The sequence below is a fragment of the Scyliorhinus canicula genome, chromosome 12 (assembly GCF_902713615.1).
Source record: "Scyliorhinus canicula chromosome 12, sScyCan1.1, whole genome shotgun sequence".
Taxonomy (NCBI): domain Eukaryota; kingdom Metazoa; phylum Chordata; class Chondrichthyes; order Carcharhiniformes; family Scyliorhinidae; genus Scyliorhinus; species Scyliorhinus canicula.
In genome coordinates this window covers 2,353,000-2,373,390 of record NC_052157.1, presented here as the reverse complement: position 1 = coordinate 2,373,390, position 20,391 = coordinate 2,353,000, and the positions used below count along the sequence as shown (strand labels likewise).

The 20,391-nt window shown below is 43.8% G+C and overlaps 1 protein-coding gene across 2 annotated transcripts in view; it reads right to left on the bottom strand.

Moving 5' to 3' along the window:
• Positions 1-82: 82 nt before the first annotated feature.
• The window catches only part of hacd3 (3-hydroxyacyl-CoA dehydratase 3), a 45,122-nt gene continuing 24,813 nt past the window's right edge, over positions 83-20,391 (bottom strand). For both annotated transcript variants that reach the window (XM_038813424.1, XM_038813425.1), the window contains exons 2-11: positions 19,529-19,571; positions 18,688-18,761; positions 17,672-17,836; positions 10,143-10,197; positions 8,300-8,410; positions 6,506-6,633; positions 5,921-6,033; positions 4,914-5,020; positions 4,579-4,710; positions 83-3,747 (exon numbers count right to left, since the gene is read on the bottom strand). In XM_038813424.1, coding sequence (XP_038669352.1) covers positions 3,671-3,747; positions 4,579-4,710; positions 4,914-5,020; positions 5,921-6,033; positions 6,506-6,633; positions 8,300-8,410; positions 10,143-10,197; positions 17,672-17,836; positions 18,688-18,761; positions 19,529-19,571 — 1,005 coding nt within the window. In that variant the 3' untranslated portion in view covers positions 83-3,670. The remainder of the gene's footprint in view (positions 3,748-4,578; positions 4,711-4,913; positions 5,021-5,920; positions 6,034-6,505; positions 6,634-8,299; positions 8,411-10,142; positions 10,198-17,671; positions 17,837-18,687; positions 18,762-19,528; positions 19,572-20,391) is intronic.

Sequence of the window (20,391 nt, the reverse complement as noted above, 5' to 3'; positions counted from 1 at the left end):
ATTTAAACTTGTGATTCAATCCCGGTTTAAGGACATTGTGCAAAGAATTCATAGGTATCAGAATTTCTGGCACTCCTTAATATTCAATTGAATTATAATTTTAATATATAAAATTGATTTGGCAGTTCAGTTCATGTGATTCAATAATATAATCAAAGCATAAATTCTAATATACACCAATAAACCATCGTAACTCTTAAAAGGTTCGTGGAATGGGGAGGGTCAGTATCAGCTGTTAACTTTGTAAATACTGTGCCAATTGAATGCATGCTCTAGTTGTGATTAAGAGTAGCTGATACTAATTGGAGAAATGTTAGGGAACATATCAACCAGTTTCCACCTGGTTGGGGGGGGAAGAGCAGAGAAACTGGAAGGAAACAGTAGCGTGTATGTTTGTTATTCAGGGTTTTGTGAATAAACCAGAAAGCTATGTTGAAGGCAGACTGGCTCCAGCTTGTTCCTGTGCCAGAAAGATGTTCAATGAATTAACATCAGGCTGGATTTTAAAAATCTAGTTCAAGGACAGAACAGTGAGTGCTTGTAAATGGTTGCCTTACAGACTGGAGGATGACAAGTGTTTTCCAAGGGTTTGTGTGAGCTTATTGGAAAAGGGAGTAAAAACTGCTGAAAATACGCAACTGGAGGTGTGGCTAACAGCAAGGATGATACCAATTGATTGATATCAATTGATGATATTAATCAATCGACTGTAACAGCACAGATAGACTAGCAGAATGGGCAAAGAAGTGGAAGATGCAATTTAAGTGTGGGTGATACGTTTTGGCAAAAGGGATAGGGAGAGGCAATATCGACTTAATGGGACAGTTCTAAAGAGAGTGTGCAAGGCCAGAGGGATTCATGTTCATAGATCTTTGAATGTGGTAGGATATAGAGAGAGAATAATTAACAAAGTATATGGAATCCTGGTCTTCTAAAGAGAGGCACTGAATACAAAGGCAGGCCAGCTGTGCTGAACCTTTTATAAAGCTCTGGTTAGATCAAACTGGAGTATTGCATCCAGTTTTGATGACTATACTTATGAAGGAGATGAAGGCTCGAGGATGCAGCAGAAATTTACCAGAATGGTTTCAAAGTTGAAGGATTTTTAGTTACAAGGTTAGGGTTGGAGAAGCTGGGATTGTTCCCCTTGGAGTGAAGGAAATTGAGAGGAGATCGGATAGAAACGTACAAGATGATGACCGGTTTAGATGGAGTACACAAAAAAGATGTAGATTAGCTAATGGTACAAGAATTAGAAGACTCGGATACAAGGTTTTGGGCAAAGAAAGGAAGAACTGCTTTACTCTTTCTTAATGCCCATGAGGGTAGTGGAGATGATCAATGAAGAAGAAATTGGATAGGCACCTGGGAGAAACAAACTTGCAGAGCTAAAGGGATAGAAGCAGGGAAAGGGGATGGGATAGAAGCAGGGAAAGGGGATGGGACTGCCTGGATCCTCTACAGAGCTAGCACAGCACACAAGGAGGACATTCAGCCATCATGACTCGATGATCCCAGCCACACCGGCTGATTTCGAGGTGTTGATCTCACACCTTTACCTGAACCGTTGGATCAAACAGAAGCTTGAAATCATGCCTACAGTGCCCATTATTCTCCATATATTTTAGAGTTTAGTGTATTGTTTTTAATAATTAAAGTGTGCAGACAGAAATCTCAGTGGCCATGCGACGAAACACAAAATTGACGGACAAGGCACCAATTTTCTATTAACTTGGATGGTTTTAACTTAAATGATTGAAATTACTGTTAGTGATCCTAAAAACACTGGTGAAAGCTCTGCATGCCAATGCGAATACAGTAGATTAATTTATGCATTTAAACAAATTGTTGATCTTGTTTGTGACATTATTTGAATTTGCTTAAACTTGTCCATTATTGCCCAAATAATCTACACCAGAGAGTACCCTCCCCTGCCAAGGAACAGTGCAATTTTCATCACATTTCAATTCACCTCAAAAGGCATAGGATTTACAATTTGTAAAAGTGGAACAATTAGAGCACCGGATGGGGACACATGGACACGGAGCAAAGTTGCAACAACCAAGTCTTAGAGGACATTTAGAGGACAAGTAAGGTTAAGGGGGGGGGGGGGTTGTTGGGTTATGGGTATAGGGTGGATACGTGGGTTTAAGTAGGGTGATCATGGCTCGGCACAACATTGAGGGCCGAAGGGTCTGTTCTGTGCTGTACTGTTCTATGTTCTATTTAAACCTCATTATATGGAGATAAACTAAATTATGACCACCGGTTTTCACTAAACACAGATTTATTCAAATCACAGTGAGTCCTTTCTAATGAAAACAGCAGCTCCCCATCTCTAACTGTCTCTCAGGAAAGCCTGTTCCATTACACTTTAAAACCTTGAACAAAACTGGGAATAGTCTGATCTAATCCACTTGGTTCTGCTTCCAAATTCATTGCAATTGTCTACATCAAAAAACACAAAATGACAAGAATGAAAATTCAACAGCTTGCATATATTTAAGTGATCAGATATCTTAGTGTGAATGGCAATGATCCAACCTTGGGAGGTTTAACAGAGCGGGACAACACAGGCCAACAGCTTCACTCTTGCAGTTTTCGCTGACCATCTCACACTGGATTAAAGCTTCATAATTTACATTAAGGTACCCCATCCTCATTAAATGTGTTTGGTCGTCCTCTTTGTTACATTAATATTGATGAGCATGACTGCAGGGTGGTTCAGTGGGTGTAACTGAACCAAGGAACTCACCTCGGAGTCTACTGCAATTCTCCATTGGAGAAGGGGTCTAATGGATGGAATGTCCACCTTATGCTGGTTAGAAGAAAGCAACAGAGTGGCGAAACATTGCTCCTGCTCTCACACAAAATAATACATGGTGGAGGGTAATAGAGCTTAAGCTACCCAATTTAAAATTAATTTTCTTAATTCCAGAAAGCCTGAGAAACAGCAACATTATTAATCTAATAATGTTCACTAATAGGGCGGCAGGGTGGCGCAGTGGGTTAGCTCTGCTGCCTCACGGCACTGACGTCCCAGGTTCGAATCCCGGCCCTGGGTCATTGAGCATGTGGAGTTTGCACATTCTCTGTGTGTTTGCGTGGGTTTCGCCCCCACAACGCAGGTTAGGTGGATTGGCCACACTAAATTGCCCCTTAACTGGAAAAATGAATTGGGTACTCTAAAATTTTTTTTAAATAATGCCCACTGATTGTTTGAAGACGCCCATTCATTGCTCAGTCATCTTGGATAAATCAAAGTTATATCGCTACATAAAAAACAATTTTACTTTATAAAATTACTCTGCTAATTGGGAAAAAATACACTTTTACCAAGGGTGCTGGATAACTTGTGCATCAATTTTTCTTCCACAAGAGTGTACATTTATGAGGGGAAAAGCCAAAGTGAATATTTCCATCGGTACCCAGGCGTGTGCTTGGTTATTGCGGAATTCTCCTCACACTGGCAGCAAGGCTGACGGATGAGGTGCAAATGGCTATACTTGCAACAGTGGGATATGGTAGGAGGTTAGTGAAGGTTTATTGACACTTTGCCGTGACTTTTCTCACCTCCAAAAAAGTACAGTTTATATAAAGGCAGCAAGTTTACATTTAATTAAAATATTTGAGGTGGTGCTCCAACTCAAGAAACAAAGACACATCCCTTCTAGCGCAGCTTGCGTTTCTTTGGGCGGAGGCGCTTGTTACTTTGTTTGTAGAGGTGTCGGAAATTAATGAACAAACCTAGAAAAGAAAGAGAGAGAATCCCATCATAATCATATCGGATTCAGATGTCTAGATTCCGCAGCCAAGGAAAACAACCTCTCTATGTCTAACCTGTGTTAAGGGCATGGCTCTTGGCAAATGCAGAGTTGTTCAAATGCCAGAAGGGAAACTTGAAAGCACATGTGAGAATGACTTAACAAAAGGCAAACAGAATAATCCCCACACCATTTCAACAAAAAAACATGGCTCTGATACCATTTGGGACATCACCAAATCTTTCAATAACACTAAACAAGTGCGGGTGGCGCAGTGGTTAGCACTGCTGCCTCACGGCACCGAGGTCCCGGGTTCGATCCCAGCTCTGGGTCACTGTCTATGAAGTTTGCACATTCTCCCCGTGTCTGCGTGGGTTTTGCTCCCACACCCCAAAGATGTGCAGGGTAGGAGGATTGGCCGCTCTAATTTGTCCCTTAATTGGAAAAATGAATTGGGTACTCTAAATTTATTTTTAAAATCACTAAATAAGTGCAATAACATTGCTGTCTTACAAATGCTATCAGCTTTAAATCACTTCCTACAATATTTTGTCTCGACAGGTTACTCTAAAACTGCCCTCCCTTGAGCCCTGGTGATGTAATAATGTGTGTAGAGAACAGAGTTCCAGTGACCGAAGCCATTGCACCTCGACACTCTGACTCTTAGCCATTAGTCTCCTTTAGGCCCCGAGTTTATCTAACACACTTACCTTTTACATCAGCATATTCCCTGTGTTGATAATAAGGAAGAGACTGAACAAAAATTAGAGAGCAATTAGATCAGAGTGCTCCGGAAACGAGTGATGGAACTCACCTAAGAACATAACAATAAGGTAACCTCGCAAGAAGTAGGAGAAACTGAATGAAATGTTGAACGGGTTGGGCAGTAGAATACTAAATCTTCCAGTTTCATCAAAATAAGCAATAGACTGAACCACACACACCGCTGTGAAGGAGAGTAATAGGAGTTGTAGTTAATACATGTGAAGCTATGAAGAAGCACAAACTGCTAGATATATAGAGGAATTCTGCAAGATAAACCAACTTCACATTTCTCCCAAAGAGCATGATATATGTGCAAACACTAGTTATTCTAGTGGTTTCAGAGTCTGTCAATAATGTAAAGTATGTACAAATTTCACAACCAACCTTCAGCAAGGACTCCGAGTGGATAGAGAGGAATCCAAATGGTATATCTGATCCAGGTCAGCATTCTCCACTCTGTGCCTATACAGGACAGCATGTAATATGGGTACCTATTTCAATAACAGAACAATGCTTTATGTACATTTCCTCAACGTAGTAGATACCATTAATATACAGTCCACCAACAATACAGATTTTAAAGCTAAATGCTGTTCCACCAGTCAGTGAAATGTGTCCCATTCTTACAGTAAGTGCCCTGCCATTTGTTAGTAAGGAAGGGGTCAGTGCAGAAGGAGGCAATTCGACCTATCAAGTCTGCACTGACCCAACCTCAGCTTACTCCCTTGCCCTAACCCTGTAACCCCACCAAAACCTGCACTCTAAAAGGGCAATCAAGCATGGCCAATCCACCCACCCTGCACATCTTTGGGTTGTGGGAGTGAGACCCAATCAGACACGGGGAGAACGTGCAAACTCCACACGGACGGTGACCCGGGGCTGGGACCGAACCTGGGACCTCGACGCCGTGAGGCAGCAGTGCTAACCACTGCACCACCTGGTCTCACACACATTTTAGTAGCTGGTTAAGGCACTAAGATGCTTCAACAGAAGTGGCTATTGAGGCTCTGACACAAATGATAAAGGTTTGGTTGAAGAGCGAGAACATAAAAGGGTCCAGGAGAATGGGATTAGAATATAAAGCTCCAGTGGAATAGCTGGCACGGCCAAAATTGGGCAGAATGACGACCTGAGCTGTAATGTATTTTAAAAGTAATTCATTGTATGAAATCTGATGACATTTTAATACGGTGTTCAACTAAATGATTTATTTTTTTGGATCTCATTGATCCTATTGAATTAGTGCTATGATCTTTTGTCCATAATGATCCTCTCTGAGTCTGCTAGCAGAGTGTTTTGCTTGTGTTAAGATGACACTGGGAATGATCCGAAGACCAGGTTCTTTAGCCGACCAACACACTGAAAATCAAACTCAAGATAGAAATACAAACCGGAAAATTTCAATGATGCTCCACAGGTAAAAAACAACGAACACTGCAGCCTTACTTTGCATTTCCTCCTGGCTTCCAATCACCACAAACAGAACCATATTCCTCCCAATTACCTGTGAAAACAAATATATCCACATCATAAGTAGCAGCGTGCTGGCCTGGTCTCTGCATCACAAACCAGCTGTCCAGCCAACTGAGCTAAACCCCGAATATAAATATAATTAGCATCTAGCAAACACAAGGTGAGCCACATTGCAAGCTTAATTGATAATCTTAAATTGTTATTGTCACTCTTTCCACACTTGAGATGGTTGCCAACTTGCAGCCAATCAGCACCTTTTTTTCATGCTCCCTTTCGCTATTCTTGTGTCTGTCCTGAGGAGTGCAAGATGAAAAGCTTCAACAGCACGTCTCTTTTTCCAGCTAGACCCAAGCTCAGTTTTATTTACATCCCAGTTTCTCAGAACACAAAGACAATGTCGCACAGACTATACAGGAACAGGACTAGGGGTGTGATTTGCCTTGCCTTTACACTCCTTCCCCTTTACCCACGCTACCTATGCTGACCCGAGGGCAGTACCATACCTGGATTACTGCTGGCACCAGCCCTGTCTTCACCAAACCCAGCAATGGATTTATAACCTCCAAAGTTGCAAACATCTGACAAAAATTTATCACATCACCAACGGCATGGAAAGTATCAAATAAAGAATCTGTAGGTAGACACAAATGAAATATAATCATTAGCAAGGGCAACTGTAATGCCAGTTCTGACAACTTCAGATTAAACATACCCACACTGCAGCTTAAATGCACATCCAATCCATGTAAAAATGGATTAAGCAAACCCATTCCACCATACTACTGCACAAAATCCCCAGAAGGATTTGGCACGATGAGATGGATTTGTGCTGCAGAGTGTAGTGATACTTAAATCTTATCTAAACAAAATGGGGGGGGGGGCAAGGAGTCACAAATTTCATTTATTTTCAGTGTTGTGGAGCCCCTTCATTTTAGCTGCTCCCTTACGTCAGGAACAAATTGCATCACCAGCTAAAAGATGATCTGCTTAAATTGATTTACACTGTGGCTAGAAGAGCCAGTCAGGTGCTGTGTTTTCTACAATGAGAAGCTCACCTCTCGATTCAGTAATGTCTCGCTACAATTTCTAAGGCTCCAGCCAGGACTGTGATGAATGAAATGTGCACCACTTGCCTGGAGGAATGTAGCCACATTCTGGAGGTTTTTTTAAAATTTGGAGTATCCAATTCATTTTTTCCAATTGAGGGGCAATTTAGTGTGGCCAATCCACCTAGCCTGCACATCTTTGGGTTGTGGGGGCGAAACACGGGGAGAATGTGAAAACTCCACACGGACGGTGACCCAGAGCCGGGATCGAACCCGGGACCTCGGCGCCGTGAAGCAGCAGAGCTAACCACTGCGTCACCGTGCTGCCCTCACGTTCAGGAGTTGATCTATCAACATTTCCAAATGACCTTGTTTTTAACATTCGACATGGAAGTTTCCCGGCCCTTTTTTATCCGCTCCACTTCGAGGTAGGTTTGGTTATATTATTTTCTTGGTCAAGTTACTGAATAAGATTTCCAAGCTGGAAGGCCAGCTGTTTTCAGGTTCTGACAGTAAGAAGTCCTACAACACCAGGTAAAGGCCAACAGGTGTGTAGTGTACCGAATCACTAGCGCAGCTCCTTCCTCGGGCATCTCTCCATATTCAGGTTCTTTGACACTGCACAAATTGTGGAGATTTTGTTTTTCCAACGGCACGTTCTACTTTTTTTTTTTAAAGTCCCAATGTTCAAACCCACAACACTGGTCAGGGACTGACACTGTAACACTGGCCTAACCACAAAGTGGCAGATTTGAATCGTCTTCAGAATCACATAGAACACAGAACATACATTGCAGAAGGAGGTCATTCAGCCCATCGATTTTGCATCGACCCACTTAAGCCCTCACTTCCACCCAATCGCCGTAACCCACTAACCCCACCTAACCTTTTTGGACACGAAGGGCAATTTAGCATGGTCAATCCACCTAACCCGCACGTCTTTGGATTGTGGGAGGAAACCAGAGCAACCGGAGGAAACCCACGCACACACGGGGAGAACGTGCAGACTCCGCACAGACAGTGACCCAGTGGGGAATCGAACCTGGGACCCTGGCGCTGTGAAACCACAGTGCTAGCCACCTGTGCTACCGTGCATCCAATGTGCATCGGATACATTCTCAATCCTAAGAAATTAATCTAACAATCAATTGTCTCCTAACAGCAAAAGAAGATTCATTATAAGAAGGAATTGAGAGTGACAGAGGCAGGCTGCCACATTTCACACTACTCACAGGTTACCTAGTCACTTACCTTGTCCCAACACAAAGAGCCGCACTGTCATATTGACAAAGATCCAGGAGAAACCCAGGAATTGTACCAGGTTGTACATAAATAAATAACCTTTCCTCATGGTGACATAAGCTTTTGAGAAGGAAAAAAAAAGTTAATGCTGCTGGAAAGAAAATTGTCCCCATTTTAATTATCTCAGTTAAGAACATGAGATATGAAACATACTGCAGTATTAAAAAACAAGCTTTCCCAAACCTTCATAGAACATTACAGCGCAGTACAGGCCTTTCGGCCCTCGATGTTGCGCCGACCTGTGAAACCCCTCTAAAGTCCCTCTACACTATTCCCTTATCATCCATTTGCCTATCCAATGACCATTTGAATGCATTTAGTGTTGGCGAGTCCACTACTGTTGCAGGCAGGGCATTCCACGCCCTTACTACAACAGCGCCTATACTAAATATAATCAGAACAACGCAGTGAATACGCACGCATGTTTAAATAGAGCTGGTCTCTCTGGCCAAATTGCGAAGGCTCATTCTGCCAACTAGTCATGCTGTAGTACACAATGAGGAACACCTATTCTGGGCGTAATTGCAGCTTCATCATTTTCAACTAACTGGATTTGAAGATGTGGGTTATGCTTGTGTACTTCAAAGCATTTGGCAATTTTAATCGAATGGATTACTTTCCTCCCACTCTCCTTTAGGTTATTTTCTTATTCAGTCCCTCTGTGCCTTGCTGCATTCCCATTTAGCTAACTGGGCTAAATCGCTGGCTTTTAAAGCAGACCAAGCAGGCCAGTAGCACGGTTCGATTCCCGTATCAGCCTCCCCGGACAGGCGTCGGAATGTGGCGACTGGGGGCTTTTCACAGTAACTTCATTGAAGCCTACTCGTGACAATAAGCGATTTTCATTTCATTTCATTTCAAGAGGACAATGGCTGCCCTCTTCCCTGACCATGAAGCTCTCTTCCAAGTCACTTTGAAGAGTGGCTCCAGGGTCATTCATTCTCAGGTTCTCTCTCCATGCAGGCACTCTCCCCCATTGGAGCTAGCAGGATCAACAGGTAGGGAATTATAGGCACAAAGGTGCATCATTGGTACATATCACACAATGATATTTCTCTTTCAGAGGGCTGGTGCAGACTCGATGGGCCGAATGGCCTCCTTCTGCACTGTAGGAACTCTATGATACTGGATGCTAAAACAGGCCCTGGGCAATTGTGCTTAAATTGAGCCTAAATTATCTCGCTTAGAAACAATTCACTGTAATTATCTGATCCCACACAAGCTAAAAAAAAACTTCACAATAATTACCGGTAATTTCAATCCTTTAATTAAACCAGTCCCATTTTCCACCATCCAACCCTGGGCCATGTAAAGTGGAAAATACAGAAAATGAGCCAGTCTCGTGTGGCACAGAAAACCCTCCACTAACCAGGAAGCAAAGTTAGGAATCTACTCACTCAGTTTAGAAAAATATAAAAATATGCAGAGGCACTTGGCACTCTGTGGCTGCTACAATCACAGTACCAGTACCACGGTCATTGTTAAGCATACATGATCCTTATTAATACAAAAGTAAGGAAGTTATGCCAAATCTTTATAAAACACTGGTTAGGCCTCATCTGGAGTACACGAAAGTGAGCCCCATCCCGCCATCTCAATTCAAACAGTGATATGCTAAACGTTGTTGCCAACAGAAACACAACACACAAACATATTGAAAATAGTTTGACACTACTTTTGTATCAAAGGGTCTGATGTTCACAGACTGCCCAAGAACGCTGTTTATTGACACTTGTTGTGGTCTCTGTTTTTATTTGACTATCTAGCATTACAATGGAATCCCTGTACTTACAATTCTCCTGAAGTCTTGACTCCAAACTTATTCTATTAATTTCTTTCTCTTCTTCCTACCAATGAAGCAGAGCAAGTGTAGAATTACTATAGTTATACAGGGTCCCAAAATATCATCCAGTTTATTCGAAGATACTAGTCCTGTTCGTTCAGGAAAAGGTAGCCCAAACAAATCCAGAGCTCCCTGGGTGACTAAAGAGATAGAAATGAAGGTAAAGAAGAAAAAGTGCGCTTCTGACAGGTGTCAGGTAGACAATATAATTGAAAAGCAAGCTGACCATCGGAGGTTCAGAGGAGAAATGAAGAGGCAAAAAAAAGAAGCAAAGAGGGAGTATGAAAAGAGACTGGCAGTCAGCATAAAAGGAAATGCCAACGTCTTCTTTTTATCACCCCTTTACTATTGATATGTCTATATGAGTAGGGCCAATTAGGGACCTAAAAGGAGATTTACATATGGAGGTAGAGGACATGACTGAGATATTGAATGAATGAATACTTTGCATCTGCCTTACCAAGGAAGATGATGCAATCCAAACCATGGTAAAAGAGAAAGTAAGTCGGACACTAGATGGATTGAACATTGAAAAGGGGGAGGTATTGGATAGGTTATCTGTATTTAAAGTTGATCAGGCAGCAGGTCGGATAAGAGCCACCCAAGGGTGCTGAAGGGGTGGAAATTCCAGAGGTATTGGCCATAATTTTTCAGTCTCCGTTAGACTTGGTGAGGTCCTAGAAGATGGAAGAATTGCAACATTACACACCTATTCAAAAAAGGGTGTAAAAGATCAGCCATTACAGGTCAGTCAGTTTAACGTCGAGGTGGGGAAATTTCTAGAAACAGTAATCCAGAACAAATTTATTAAACACACGGACAAATGTGGGTCAATTAAGGAAACGGACAACACAAAGGTTGGTGGAATTGCAGATAGCGATGAGGACTGTCAGAGGATTTAGATCGTTTGGAGACTTGGAGAGATGGCAGATGGAGTTTAATCCGGACAAATGTGAGGTAATGCATTTTGGAAAGTCAAATACAGATGGGAAATATACAGTGAATGGTAGAACCCCCAAGGGTACTGACAGTCAGAGAGATCTAGGTCCACAGGTCACTGAAAGAGACAATACAGGTGGAGAAGGTAGTCAAGAAGGCATACGGCATGCTTGCCTTCATCGGCTGGGGCATAGAGTATAAAAATTAGCAAGTCATGTTGCAGCTGTATAGAACCTTAGTTAGGCCACACTTGGAGTATAGTGTTCAATTCTGGTTGCCACACTACAAGAAGGATATTTAGAGAGGGTGCAGAAGAGATTTACCAGGATGTTACCTGGTATGGAGGGCATTAGCTATGAGGAGAGGTGAATAAACTCGGTTTGTTCTCACTGGAACGACAGAGGTTGAGGGGCGACCTGATAGAGGTCTACAAAACGATGAGGGGCATAGACAGCGTGGATAGTCAGAGACTTTTCCCCAGGCTAGAGGGGTCAATTACTCGGCATAGATTTAAGGTGCGAGGAGCAAGGTTTACAGGAGATGTACGAGGCAAATTTTTTTTACACAGAGGGTAGTGGATGCCTGGAACTCGCTGCCGGAGGTGGTGGTGGAAGCAGGGACGATAGTGACGTTTAAGGGGCATCTTGACAAATACATGAATAGGATGGGAATAGAGGGATACGAACCCCGGAAGTGTAGAAGATTTTAGTTTAGACGGGCAGCATGGTCGGCACAAGCTTGGAGGGCAGAAGGGCCTGTTCCTATGATGTACTTTTCTTTGTTCTTTTGAAAGCTAGCGTGGATTTCTTAAAAGAAATTCATGTTTAACTAATTTGCTGGAGTTTTCTGAAAGGGTAACAGAGCGGGCTTATGAGGGCAATGCTGGGCAGCACGGTGGCGCAGTGGGTTAGCCCTGCTGCCTCACGACGCCGAGGTCCCAGGTTTGATCCCGGCTCTGGGTCACTGTCCGTGTGGAGTTTGCACATTCTCCCCGTGTCTGCGTGGGTTTCACCCCCACAACCCAAAGATGTGCCGGGTAGGTGGATTGGACAGGCTAAACTGCCCCTTAATTGGAAAAAAATGAATTGGGCACTCTAAATTTATAAAAAATAAATAAAAAAAATAAAAAATGAGGGCAATGCTGTTGATGTGGTATACATGGACTTCCAACAGTGCCACATAACAGACTTGCGAACTCAGATATGGTTCCTGGAATAAGCAACATGGAGACAGAATTAGCTCAGCAACAGGAATCAAGTAGTGCTGGTTACGGGATGTTTTTCTTGCTGGAGTTACCCAGGGGTCAGTGTTGGAGCCCTTGCTTTTCCTGATATATATATTAATCACCTAAACATTGGAGTGAAGGGCACAATTTCAAAGTTTGCAGATGATGCAAAACTTGGAAGCATTGTGAACTGAGGATGATTGTGCCGAACTTCAAAAGGACATTGACAAGTTGGTGGAGTGGGTCACAGGTGGCAGATGAAGTTCAATGTGAAGAAATTTTGTAGGAAGAATGTGGCAAGAATATAAAATCAAGAGAACAATTCTAAATGGGCGGCAGGAGCAGAGGGACCTGTGTGCATTGGTGCATAGACATTGAAGGTGGCAGCACAGGTGGAGTGAGCAGTTAACATGGCAAACAGTATCCCGGGCTTTATTAATAGGGCATAGAGCACAAGAGCAAGGAGGTTATGCTGAAATTAATGACACAAGTCATTAGTTCAGCCTCAGTTGGAGTAGTGTGTTGAGTTCTGGATTCCGCACTGGATGTAAAGGCATTGGAGAGAGTACAGAAAGATTCACAAGAATGGTTCCAGTGAAGAGGAACTTCAGTTATGAGGATAGATTGGAGAGATTGGGACTGTTCTCCTTGCCTTCCTCTGCAATGCAACAAATCTGGGATTCTGTAAAATGGTTAAAAGGTACAATTTGGAGAAATGTCCATGGAATAAGCAGTATGTAAAGAAAAGTGATATTACAGGAACCTCACTGAGTGCTCTCCTGCACCTCAACAGAATCTTTGTCAGACAATCATTGAATAAAGGTCATCAGCTTTTTAATTTAAATAAAAGACAAATACTTCTAAGGCTACACAATAGGAGTGTAGTACTGAGCAACACAACCAGGCTCAGTGTTTGAACTGCACTGTCAGCTCTCGTCAATCATAAAAAAACAGGATGCGCTAACGGCGTTATTGTTGCTGATTAAAATCTGTGCTTAAACACAAAGTACTGGTACATCCAATAATCAAATGGCCGACCAAAGAATGGCCACCTAGACAGGTTACCAAAGGCAGACGGTACTCTGGGCGGCATGGTGGTGCACTGGTTAGCACGGCTGCCTCACAGCACCGAGGTCCCAGGTCACTGTCCGTGTGGAGTTTGCACATTCTCCCCGTGTCTGTGTGGGTCTCACCCCCACAACCCAAAGATGTGCAGGGTAGGTGGAATCGCCCCGCTAAATTGCCCCTTAATTGGGAAAAATCAATTGGGTACTCTAAATGTTTTTTTTAAATTATCTTCTCACACTGGATTACCTCCAAAACAGGTTACCCACTTAGGTCAGCAGTGTTGGGTCATTTAAAACAAGATGAAACATGGAATAAACATTTGCAAAACAATATGTTATTAACCACAATTAATTTGTTCCGGTGGCGGCATGTTGGAGGGCTGCACATGTTGGTCGGCTGCTGCTCGAGGCTTGATTTTTTATGAATTAAATGCCTGGTCCCATGGGGAATTTTTTGTTAAATAAGGGCAGGAAGACATAAGGAAGAAAGATGTCCCAAAACCCAAAGGAAAGCTGCCGTGAAGAAGGGAAGAAGGGGGCGAGTGAAGGTTCGCCGTCGAGTGGAAGGGTCGGCTCAGCAACTAGAAGGAAGGCGGAGGCTGGGTGGGGCCACACTGTTCACGGCAGAAAAAATGGCCGAGGTGATGGTTGTGGAACTTGAAAAACAGTTCGCAAAGCACATGGAGGTGATGAGGAAGGAGATGATGTTAGCATTGAAGGTGCTGGTGGAGGAGGCGATTGGCCCGATGAGGGTGGCGGTATCGAGAGCATTGGCCGAGGTGCGGGAGCAGGGTGAGACACTGAAGGAAGTGGAAGAGGCATTGATCAACTCACCTCGATGGGTGAGGAGCTGCAGAGGGTGATGGAGGCCAACAAGGGTCTGCGAGCCAAAGTGGAGGACCTGGAAAACAGATCTAGGCGGCAAAATCGGAGGATCGTGGGCCTGCCCGAAGGGTGGAGGGTCCCGAGGCCACGGAGTATTTTGCCAAGATGTTGGAGGAGGTGTTGGGGGAGGGAGAAGATTCCCCTCGGTATGAATTGGATCAGGCTCATAGGGCGTGGAGGGCTGAACCAAAGGCGAATGAGCGGCCAAGAGCAGTGATTATTTGTTTCTGTAGGTACCACGTGAAGGAGAAGGTCCTGAGTTGGGCAAAGCAGAAGCGGGAGGAGCAGTGGGCTGGAGCTGGTATACATATTTACCAGGACTTTACTGTGGAGTTGGCGAGGAGACGGGCGGCCTTCGGCCAAGTGAAGACGGCACTGTATAACAGCGGTGTGCGGTTCGGCATAGTGTACCCAGCTAAGTTGAGGGTGACCTACAACTCCAAAGACTTTTATTTTGAGATGGTGGAAGCGACGGAGGCATTTGTGAAGGCCACGTATTCCATGTGTAAGACCACACATGGAATGCTATGTTTAGTTCTGGTCACCCTATTATAGGAAGGATATTGTTCAACTGAAAAAGGTGCGGAAGAGATTTATGAGGATGCTACCAGGACTTGATGGTCTGAGTTGTAAGGAGAGGCTGGATAGGCTGGGACATTTTTCCCTGGAGCGGAGGAGGCTTAGGGGTGAACTTATAGAGGTCTATAAAATAATGAGTATAGATAAGATAAATAGTTGTAATATTTTCCCAAAGGTAGAGGAGTCTAGAACTAGAGGGCATAGGTTTAAGGTGAGAGATACAAAAGGGTCCAGAGGGGAAATTCCTTCACACAGAGGGTGGTGAGTATCTGGAATGGGCTGCCAGAGGCAGTGGTAGAGGCGGGTATGATTTTGTCTTTTAAAAAGCAGTTAGACAGTTACATGGGCAGAGTGGGTATAGAGGGATATGGGACAAATGCGGGAAAGTGGGACTAGCTTAGTGATAGAAACTGGGCGACATGGACAAGCTGGGCCGAAAGGCCTGTTTCCATGCTGTAAACATTTATGACTCTGTGTTCCCTGAATCCAGAGGTGGTGTGTCCACCCTGAGAAAGCAGTTCAGGCAGCATTTTAAGCTCTGTTCCTGTATTTGTTAGCCCCCATCTGCAACAACCACCTTTTCCTGCCAGTGTGTTTGGACTCGACGTTTAAGTCATGGGAGGGGAAGGGTTTGAAGAGGTTTGGAGTCCTGTTTGTGGAGGGGAGGTATGCCAGTTTTAAGGAGTTGGTGGAGAAATTCCAACTGTCTGGTCCCAGTCTTTTCAGGTATTTCCAGATTCACTGGATAAAAGCAAATTACTGTGGATGCTGGAATCTGAAACGAAAGGGAAAATGCTGGAAAATCTCAGCAAGTCTGGCAGCATCTGTAGGGAGAGAAAAGAGCTAACGTTTCGAGTCGAAACGTTAGCTCTTTTCTCTCCCTACAGATGCTGCCAGGCTTGCTGAGATTTTCCAGCATTTTCCCTTTCATTTCCAGATTCACGATTCTTTGTGCAAGGCTTTCCCTCGGACCACGCTCTTCCCTGTTCAAGAGGATTTTATCTTTGGCCGGGCCTGATTGGGAGGGAGGGGGGACTATTTCTGGCATATATGACCATACCCACTCAAGCGGAGTCAGCTCCATTGAGTGAGGTGAGGAGGGGTCAACTGAGTCCCATTCTGGATGGTGAGGGTGTAGAGCGAGGTCCTTCGCAGGTTGAATCACATGCCTTCAAGTGCTCGGCTAAGTTTGACTCAATTCAAGCTGGTCCAGAGAGCGTATCTGGCTAAAACGAGGCCGAGCGGATTTTTCTCTGGGGTGGAGGACAAGGATGAGCGTTGCCCTCGGGGGCTGGCTAACCTCGGGGGCTGGCTCACCTCGGGGGCTGGCTCACCTCGGGGGCTGGCTCACCTCGGGGGCTGGCTCACCTCGGGGGCTGGCTCACCTCGGGGGCTGGCTCACCTCGGGGGCTGGCTCACCTCGGGGGCTGGCTCACCTCGGGGGCTGGCTCACCTCGGGGGCTGGCTCACCTCGGGGGCTGGCTCACCTCGGGGGCTGGCTCACCTCGGGGGCTGGCTCACCTCGGGGGCTGGCTCACCTCGGGGGCTGGCTCACCTCGGGGGCTGGCTCACCTCGGGGGCTGGCTCACCTCGGGGGCTGGCTAACCTCGGGGGCTGGCTAACCACACTCGTATGCTCTGGTCTGGCCCCAAGTTGGACAGATTCTGGGTCTCTTTCTTCAACACCTTGTCGGAGACACTCAATGCCGATTTGGATCCATGTCCGCTGGTGGCCATTTCTGGGGTATCAGACTCAGGGTGAAAGCAGATGTTCTCCTTCACCTCTTTGATAGCCTGGAGGCAAGATCGACTTGGGTGGAGATGTCCTAATCCGCCTCGTGCCTCAGCCTGGTTGGGTGACCTCATGTCTTTTTTACATTTGGAAAAGGTTAAGTTCACTATTATAGGGTCGGTAGCAGGGTTCTACCCAAGATGGCAGCCGTTGATTTTTTTTTAAGGAGCTAGTTACCGTCAGCTGATAGGGGGTTGAGTTTAGCTTTTGGGGTTAAAGTTAATCTGTGTTTTTGCTTGTTAGTCTCTTTCTCCTATTGTGTAATGTTGGTTAATTGTGTTGTATGATTTTGTTTAAATGTTGTACCGAACTTGGCTATAGGCGGACAGGTCAGGTGTCTTTCATGCAGTAGTGCAGACTCGATGGGCTGAAGGGCCTCTTCTGCACTCGAATTCTGTGAACTACATCAGACTATTGCCAGTTTCACATCCGTTGTCCATATGGCGTGTTTTATTAACAATGTCAATTTGGTGGTTATTTGGCAATAATGTAATCAGGTTTAGAATCATTGAACTCTACAGTGCAGAAGGAAGCCATTTGGCCCATCGAGTCTGCACCGACCCTCAGAAAGCACCCTCTAACCTAAGCCCAGTTCCCCGCCCTATCCCCGTAACCCCACCTAACCTTTTGGACACAAAGGCCAATTTAGCAGGCGCAATTTAGCATGGCCAATCCACCTAACCTGCACATCTTTGGGCTGTGGAAGGAAACCGGAGCACCCGGAGGAACCCCACACAGACATGGGGAGAACGTGCAAACTCCATACAGACAGTGACCCACGGTCAGAATCGACCCGGGTCCCTAGTGCTGTGAAGCAGCAGTGGTAACCGCTGTGCCATAATGCCCCCCTTTGCGCTATGGACGAAAACCAGGTTTGATAGAGAATGTTCAACATGAATTCTCACAGCGAGTGGTTTTGAAGCAGAAGTAGAGAAAGGAAAGGGCAATTCTTTAACCCAAAACCAAAGGTAGAGCCTCCTCATTGAACTTACCTTTGCCTGGAGTTCCATTTCAGCGTCAGACTCGTCCAGCCAACGGTCAAAATCAGGAACCAAGAATATTGGCTTCTTTTCTTGTTTGGTAAGCCTGTCCCACCATCTATTCTCGGATTTCTTCACTGTGATAGTTACCTGTCTTTCTGTGGCCCTAAACGCTGGCTAAAAACACAACAATTTTTTCATAGTTTTGAATTAAAACTATAAGATATATTCATCGAAATACATTTATACAGCAGAAGCAAACGAAATATAAAAGCAAAAAAGAGCTTAACTGTCCCTGATGGGATAAGCCGATTACAGAAACCACAACTATTGTGCAGTTTAGGAATCACCACAACATCCTGAATGTGAATTTGCAATGCTTCACACAGCGATTGGTCAGTCATCACGTATCCAGGAACTATTAATTTGTGGGGTTTCACAAAACAGAACAAACAAAAAGTCTCGATAATTTTTTTGAAAGCTGGCTCACTAATTTCCTTCAGGGCTGGCAGTCCGTCACCACTACACAAACTGTCTTTTATGTAATTCCATTTCACATTATGACTTAACAACCTCGGGAACTAGGTTTGTGCAATGATCCACGAGCAAAAACATGTACTGAACTAGATTATTAGTAATATTTTAACAGTTCCAAACACGAATCTTGATATTTATACAGACTGCATTACAATTCAGGTTGGATAATGCCAACTTTGAATAAGGCTATCATTTCTGAAAGGTTGCCTATAAATCTCATGGCTACATGATCTTCCGCTCTGGGGTAGGTCCTCCACAATAAGCAGCAGATGAACACCTAGCAATGAGGTTCCTTGGAGCCCCAGCTCTGGACATTAGAATTGTAGCATGCATTTCTGGCTACAACTAGGAGGAGGAAATAATTTTCTAAAGCTCTTAAATGTCTTCCTGCTGTAACAGTTAAGATCAATTGGAAATAGTCAACTTTCATTTGATTCGTCACTGAAATACAATCACAGTTAGTGGTACAGTATCAGAAATTAGTGACATACCTCAGGGTTTACTGGTTCCAAAAATGTAAGGTGGAATTCGTATGCATTGTCCCCTTTTGCACCATGGCCATGTGCTGAAGGTGGATACGAAGCACATTAGAAAATATTTGACATTACATAACACATTAGACATCACACCTGTATTCAAATACCTTTGTCAGGGTCAAGAAATTATATATTTCAGTCTTGGGATCAGTAGAAATGACTATACTGGGCACTGTCTTTGCTGTTATCAGTGAATCTAAAGAGGTACCTATATGCAGCTGGCTTAAATTTGTACAGCATTTGTCATGTAAAGGCCTGATCGCCCCCTGACTATTTGCATCTCAGTTTCTCAGCCTTTTGCACTAACATTTGCAATTTAACTAATTTTGAACAAAAGTATATTACACGAAAATAAGGACAGAATGTAGAGTCTTCAAGTGAGGATTGAATGACATCTACTCCACACTCAACCCGATCCTCTAATCTCACTTCTCCTGAAGACTATATTCGATCTTCTGCAGGTGATTTGGAAGATAAATGGAATGTTGTCATTTATTACAAGCGAAATGGAATCTAAAAGCAGGCAAGCTTTGCTACAGTTGTACGGGATGCTGGGGCGGCACGGTGGTTAGCACTGCTGCCTACGGCATTGAGGACCCGAGTTCAATCTCAGTTTATCAGAACAAATTTGCTTACAACAAGATCCTGTCAGCAGCTAAACACTAGCACCATCAGAAATGTTACAAGACAGCGCCATTGTTTTTCTTTGATCAGGAAACAAATTAGCTTATAATCCAAGCGTTTGAGTTTTGACTTCTATTTACACAACAGAAAAAGATGAGTATTACAATCTTACCTCTGAACGAGAGAGTGTTTTCAGTGATCTTGATATCAGGTTTCTGTTGAAAGAGAGAACAAGTCACCAGTTAAATGGACAGGATTTTCTAAGGTCTGCTTTGCTTGCATTTCAATTGATGTTCTTTTATAGAAAAAACAAATAAATTACAAATGTACAAGCAACAAACAAAAACATTTAAAGCAATATTTCGGCAAATCAGATCAGACCCAGCAACATGCCAATGCTACACAATAAGGTTTACAAGGTACACTCCTGTTCATCTTGGAGGGGGACAAAGGTGAGTGGGGAGCATAAGATCCAAGACAAGAAACTGAAATGGCATGTAAAACAATAAAGACAGAATTTGTCTGCAAGCAATTAGAATATTTTTCTTATACAATTAGTTTCAGAATAAATATTTGGGTATAACAATTTTAGATCAATTACTGGACTGAATCCTGACAGAGAATCAGTAAATGCTAAACTAAAACTGAGCAGCTAGGGCAGACCTTTAGGCCAAAAATTAATCTTTCATGTCACTGATGTTGATGTTGAGACTCAAGTCTGTTCTCTGAAACACCCCTTCCGTTATTTAACCATCGCAGATAATGAATTAGCCTGCTTATCCCTCACTTTCGAAACTCACACTTTGGAATTTCGAAGGTCAGCCACCCACACATCAATCGTTTCCAGTGAATTTAGTGACACATCTGAGCTAGAATAAACGTTATTATTGTCACAAGTAGGCTTACATTAACACCACAATAAAGTTACTGTGAAAATCCCCTAGCTAGATGGAGGATCCAGCCCAGTATGTGGATTAGGCACAGAGACAAAATCATTCAGCTGAACCCAACTTTAATAAATTCCACTATCTAAAT